This window comes from Lipotes vexillifer, unplaced genomic scaffold (assembly GCF_000442215.2).
Source record: "Lipotes vexillifer unplaced genomic scaffold, Lipotes_vexillifer_v1.1 scaffold962, whole genome shotgun sequence".
In the NCBI taxonomy this organism is placed as follows: domain Eukaryota; kingdom Metazoa; phylum Chordata; class Mammalia; order Artiodactyla; family Lipotidae; genus Lipotes; species Lipotes vexillifer.
The window spans coordinates 180,745-187,756 of NW_006788568.1; the positions used below are offsets into that span (position 1 = coordinate 180,745).

General features: G+C 35.5%; 1 protein-coding gene across 1 annotated transcript in view; it reads left to right on the forward strand.

Annotated features, from left to right (window-relative positions):
• The window catches only part of ARIH1 (ariadne RBR E3 ubiquitin protein ligase 1), a 122,663-nt gene that overhangs the window by 105,977 nt on the left and 9,674 nt on the right, over window positions 1-7,012 (forward strand). The window contains exons 10-11 of the mRNA XM_007461670.1: window positions 1,985-2,115; window positions 5,491-5,548. Coding sequence (XP_007461732.1) covers window positions 1,985-2,115; window positions 5,491-5,548 — 189 coding nt within the window. The remainder of the gene's footprint in view (window positions 1-1,984; window positions 2,116-5,490; window positions 5,549-7,012) is intronic.

The following is a 7,012-nucleotide window of genomic DNA, read 5'->3' on the forward strand; positions in this document are numbered from 1 at the left end:
TCCCCTGCATCGGCAGGCGGACTCTCAACCACTGCGCCACCAGGGAAGCCCCGCAGCTAATTTCTTAGTAGAAAATTGTGTAAACGTTCAATCTTACATCCTATTCGTATAGGAAGTGACTTGGGTGATGGATAATAGGGCTATTCATGGGCTATTCATTTTTATTATTGTCTTTCACATACGAAGATGATGTTTTAAAGAATGTTGAGTTGTTTGACCAGAGTTAGTTACAGCTTTGCACCCATCCATCACTCAATCTCAGGATACTGATAAGAATGAGTGCTTAAATGATGAAGACCAGCACATGATTTTATACCATTAGTACCCTGCTCTACCCAAAAAGATTAAAGTATATGTATACATTTCTATCTCCCAGAAAGCATTAGCAGTAAAACAGTGAGTCCTGTGGCATAACATCTTTGAGGAATGTAGTTTTGAAGTTGATATTTCTGTACTCTCTAAAACCATCATGATAAACATACTTTATGGCAATCAAGAAAACCTAACTATAATGTCAGGAAGTGGTTGCTTTTGTTATTTTTTTAAAACTTTCCTGGTAGCCAAGCATTCTTTTTCAAAAATTGAAATTTCCCCACCAGAAATGTTCATTAAAATCCCAGAATCTGCTTTCAAACTAGTATTTAGAATAGGGCAGTTATATTTTCCCTAAGTAGTTTGATTAAACTATAGCCCTCTTTCTGCATCTAGAAAAATCCCCAGATACTCTAAATCCCCAAGATGTTTAAAATAGGGAGTATAGGCTTGAATATGTTTTGAGTTTGTTTAGAAGGTAGATTATTAAGCAAGAATAACAATTTGTAATAACAGATTTATCTACTTGGCAGTTTTGAGATGAAACTGAGGAGTTTTTCTCCTGAGACATTTCAGAAGCTTATTTTTGTTATTAGCTTTTTTAAAGGATTTGCAGATTGTTGGTATATTAAGAAATTAATACTAATTAGTTAATTATAGCTAAGAAATATAGAATGAAACAGATATATTAGGCCTGGAATTTGCTTCTTTGGGAAAATGTAGTATGTTTTTATGTGAGTGACTTCAAAAATTTGATTGAAAATGTATAATTAAATATTGCTGTGTTGACCTATTGAATTACTATAGTTTATGGGTAGTGTAGTCTGTTCACAGTAGCTGAATTGCAAGTAATATAATGGGTGATACTCTCGCCCCATTATGGGAGTAGCAGATGTCAGATACAAAAATGTACAACAAAATCCAAGCTTTACATCTTATAGTTTTATTAAAAATAATGAGTAAGTTTAATTTTCTAGATTTTTCAAGAGAAAAAAAAAACGTGCCTGCAGGGTAATAACTTTGGCTCATTACCAACCGAGAAAATGATACAGTCTTGGAAAAAAGAAAAGTGATCTCTGTAGCACAATTGTAAATGGACCTCAAGAAAGTTGGGAAATTCAGTAGCCACAAAAAGAATTTACCAATCTTGCTTGCCTGATTCCTGAGGCCAAATTGCTTGGGTTTGTATCCTGACTCTACCATTTGCTACCTGTGTGACCTTGGACTAGTTTCTTTAAATTTTCTTAGTCTGTTCATCTGACAGATGGAAATAGGAGTAGGGCCACTATAAAGATTGTGAGTTAATGCATATAAAACACTGAGTACAGTGTGTGGGATACAAGAAGTACTCAATGATTATTTCTAGATGACACTGGAAGGATATATTGTATTTACATGGAGAAAATGTTTAACCTCCCATAAAACTATTATTAGTATGTGTTTGGTTAAAAGTACTTAAAAGTTGTCTCCCAACTCCACTAAAACAAATCCTTAAGTTGTTAATAGCCAGTAATAATAACAACTCATTTTCAGTGGTACTTATTAAGTGTTTGACACTGAGTGCTTTACATCTATTAATCACAATAAATGTGGTATTTAAAAATAAACCAAATCTAAAACTGGCTTCTCCTCAGTGTAGCATTGACACCAACTTTATAGTTTCTCTTCATAGGAATGTCCCAAATGCCATGTCACAATTGAGAAGGATGGCGGTTGTAATCACATGGTCTGTCGTAACCAGAACTGTAAAGCAGAGTTTTGCTGGGTGTGTCTTGGCCCTTGGGAACCACATGGATCTGCCTGGTAGGTTGGGGAAATGAAGGGAAGAACATGTTCACATAAGTATGTGATATATCTGCCACATATTATGAATAAGGTTTCTACCTCGTGAAAATCACCATCTAGATAAATGAATACAGTGTGTGATCAGTGTTAAAAGTATATGCAAGATATCCAGAGAGAGGGATTAATAAGGCTTATCTCACAGATCATATAACAGTTGAATTGAACTTCAAGGAGGACTAAGGGTTCATTTGTTTAAAAAGTGGTAGGAATAACAAGGCAAAAAGAGCCGCATGAACAATGGTAGAATGATGTGAAAGTATATGACTTATCCAGAAAAGAGCTGCATTGTCTAATATGTCTTTCTAGATAATAGTTGAAAACTAAGAGACTTGGCAGAACCCCTTCCACAGTTGTGTTTTAGTTACCTTGCACCACCATTAGACAAAAAATTTGTTTCAACTTTAAAAATTGGAAAAATTGCCCAGTGCAATCCAGATTTTTAGCCTCTCTTTGAAACATAGGAACAGGCCTGCATTTCTGTTTGGCAGAAATCACCTGGAATCGATTAGGAGCCCTTTAGATGGAGCCTTTACTTTGCAGTTTGTTTTCCCAAGACCGGAGCTTATTGGCATTTTCATATATCATGATGGCACTAGTCACATTTGGTAGCAATATATACCTTTGTTCCAAGTACGTTTCTTATCAATTTGGGAAAAATGCAAGTTAGATTGAGGATGCCTTGATGCATTTTTCTCAAAATGAGAAAAATGGGAGCTAGCACTTCTCCCGGTAAAAGTGGAAATATTTCTGGGTGTTATAGTATGCAAATTGCCTGTTTCATTCATTTGTATTACTTGCCTGTCTCCTATTGGTGTTGAGTGTGTGGCCGCTCAAATTGTGAGAAATAGGAAAAGAGAAAGTAGGCTGGGACCTAAAGTAGTTTGGACATTATCAGAAGGATTTTAACTGGGAGTGACAAGATTAGATCCGTAGTTCAGATGAGAAGGTTCTGTATTATGTGTTTTACTTACATACGTTATCTGGACATTGTGACTGCTTTGTAGAGCGTGGGTGGGAGGGGAAGAAATTGCAAGTTCAAGACAAGATGAGGAGGATCTGAACTTAAGACAGTGGCAAGTCTTCCCTTTTAGATTGATTAATTAGAGGAATAGTAAGAGGGATTATTTGTCTGAAATTAATTCTGAACCAGGTAAAAACTAATTGCTTAGATAGAAGTAAAGAAAGTGATTTTACCACTGTCAGAGCCAAGGAAAGGTATTTGGGGTATAGGCACTCTAGGTTTTAGGAGGTCAAACTGGAGGATTAGAGTGTTCCTGGAAACTAAATTCACTCGAATTTATTTAAACAAGCCTAGTGAAGGGGAGAGGGAATAGGAAAGAGATATTAAAGAGCCTCTGTGTGTGTGTAAGGAAATCTCTGATCACAACTCAACTTTTCAATGAGCTGTATTGAAAAATGGAAAGGGTACAAAACAAATGATGGATACAGAAGAATGAAGAATGGCCTGGACCAGGGGTGTCAGAAATGTTGCCTGTGTCTTTAACATTGCAGGTATATCATGCTGTGCTTTCTTGTTTAAATCTGAAAGTGCCTCAGAAATCTTCAAAAAAGCATTCCAAGTAGCACTATCAGTCATCTGAGTTAGAAGTATAGATGGGCCCTGCTTGCTTTCTTGGCCTTAAAATTCTTAATGTTGGCAGATTATAGCCCAGAATGACTTGAGGCTTAAAAGTATCTAAAAATATCAAAAGGAAAGTATAAAAGGATGTATCAGATAGAAAGAAGAGGTGTTAATAGTTGACCAGTAGAGGGCGAGAAGAGGCAGTCTTTGGGCTAACTTGAGTAATTATTGGTAAAAGAGGATTATAACCCAGGCTGGGGGAAAATTAATAAGTCTCCTGACTCAGATGATTTGTGATCTGGGTTACTTTAAAAACTTCAAGATGAGATCAGTGAGCCATTGTTGGTTATTTCTGAGTACTTAATGGAAAATGGAAAGGTACCAGAGATTGAGAGCAGACAGAATGTAATCCCATTCTGATTCCACAAGCTGCATATGAACTGTATAACTTAGTTTTTCTCTTATGTGAAATTCCAGAATCAAATGGTATTATTAGGTTGATGGATTAGGGAATGTTTGGTAGATTTCAGCAAGGTATTTCATTGTGGGCTGAGGTTTGTGGCCTAGGCTGTGAATACAGACAGGGAGGTTTGGGATTAATTGAATGACCATTTCTTGGAGTACACATAATAGGTTTGTGCCTTCTAGTGGAACGCTTTAAAGGTTTTCTGAAAGGCTTTGTCCTTATTTTTTTATTCATATCAACTATATACTGCTTTTCTGGTCAGTTGTACTAATGATTTTCTTAAACTAGTATAAGAATCTTGTATACATTTTGGGGTAACATCAAAGAGGGATGTTGACTATATAAACCGTTATAATCCTGAAGGACTTGGCAAGCTGGAATAATGAATCCAGTTTAACAAGATTTACATTAAATTCAAAATTCTTCTAAGAAGTTTACTGTTAAAAGACTCTGAAGACATGAACTCACTAGTTAAGAGCATGGGCCTCAGTTGCCAGATGGGCATAAGTTTAGTTTCCATCTCTGAAGCTCTATTTTTGTGACCTTAAATATGTTGCTTATCTTCTCTTCATCTGCTCAATGAGGATAATGTTTCATAAGGTGCTTGAGGGGATTAAATGTGATAGTACAGTTGAAGTCCTTAGTAAGTGGATGGTATGTAGTTAACACTCAGTAAACATCAGCTGCTCCTGTAATGTAGGTTCCCATAAAAGAAAACAGAGGAACAAGGGAAGTGCCAGTTTTATACATCTCCACTCTGAGCTGACCTCTCTAGGAAGATTCAGTGATTCTTATAAACTGTAATAGCATATAGAGCACATAGCACAGTACCTGTTACATAGCAGTCTTGTCAGCTGTTGGTTTTCTTTGGTGTATACAAGTGAAAATAAGAAGGTGAGTAATTCTGGAAAAACTGGAATATTTGGCTAAATAACAGACAACCTAGGAGATGAGGTGATCTTTTTCTTCAAAAACTGAATTAGAAGTTCAAACTACAGTTGGTAAGTGGAAGTTCTAGAATAACAGTGTTTTCTAATGATTATCGGTAAGCTGATTTGAATGGACTGCCTCAGGAGGTGGAGAATTGCCTGTTACTAGTAGAGAACTGACACACTATTATGGAAAGGATTCAAACACTAGGGGTGTTTGTTTTTTTGTGCCTCAGTTTATCTGTGTAAAGGAGAGTATTGGTTCTAGGTAATCTCTAAATCCAGGCTAAAATTCTGTGATTTGTTCCCTTTTCATTGATTTATGGCTTTATGGAATCCTCTTCACTTACTTTAAGGTACAATTGTAACCGCTATAATGAGGATGATGCAAAGGCAGCAAGAGATGCTCAGGAGGTAAGTACATTTATTTTCAAACAGTTGAACAGGAATATGCATTTTATGTTGATGAGGGAATGATTTAGCTGGAGTGTTGAGTTCTGAAAGATTTGTTGAAATGACACTCCAGTAAATACTGGGTATCTGTGTACCTGTAGAGGGGATCTTATGTAAAATGTGTATCAGGAGTACTCCTATTTATGTTTGTTTGCATTTTAAAAATTAATCTAGCACACTTTCAGGTTTCAGTAGTCTTCAGTATCAAGACCTTCCCTTCCCAGCAAGGAGACTAAAGAACAATATTTGTTAAATGGCACTGCTGCAATTTATATGCAGTCTTACTTCTTTTAATTAATTAATTATCTCATAGTTCATCAAGAAGCTCTAATGATTTTAGGTGAGCTGATTTGGAATGAACTGTCTCAGGAGATAGGGATTTCCCTCTTACTGGATAGGGAAATAACCTACTATTGCAGTAGAAGAGATTCAAACCCTAGGTGTGGATTAGATTCGGTAACACTTTTAGTTCCTTTCAGCCTGATAATTCTGTCATAATTGTACAATCCTGGAATTTAATCATTCCTTACATTCATCCATTCTGTGTTGAAATTCCCCAGTTGTCCCCCCAAAATCTTTTTAAATGGCTTGTCTTGCCAGGATGCAATCCAAAACAAAACCTGTTTGTTATTGTTTCACTTTTTAAATGCTTCTTTAAAATGTATTATAATTTAAATTACCATAAATACAAAGGAATATATTTATATAACCTAGGCAGTCATATTACAGACTTTCAAAATATTTGTGATCCTTTTAAAGGAGGAAAAAAAACCCCCACAAATTCCAATGTTGATTTAAATTATATTTATTATAATACGACTTAACTATGTTTACACATAAAACTAGCTGTAAACTCTTAAGCAACTATACAACCAAACCAAGAAGACCACAAAACCAGTGGAACTCAAGTTAAAACTAATTTGACAGATAAGTTATTTGCTGAAATTAAATTACTGTTGATAGACTGTTGTCAGACCAGGTTTTTTAAATTTAGGGTTACCCATACTACTAAGTGCCATGTGATAATTTGTTCTCCCACCAGTTTTCTATATCTCACCTATTGCACATTCACCCCTACAGTGCATCAAAATTTGATTTGATCAGAATTTATCATTAATATATTCTTTTATCACTTATTATTCTCAACTCTGGTGCAGTTAAAGTAATCCTGCTTGATGCCAGTTTTAGCCATTTCACAAATGTAAGACCTGAAAACGTTGATTCTCATAAGTTCATTCATATGGCCTGGAGTGTTTGTGTTTTCTTTAGGTTATTATCAGATTTTTAATACTTAAACATTCCATGGTCTGTTTAAACCAGATCATTTGGCACCCCTCCTCCAGTTTTGTCTAGCATCCTTAGACTCCAGTTTGAGAAACATCACCCCATGTAATCTTTTTTTTTTTTTTTTTTTTTTTTTTTTTG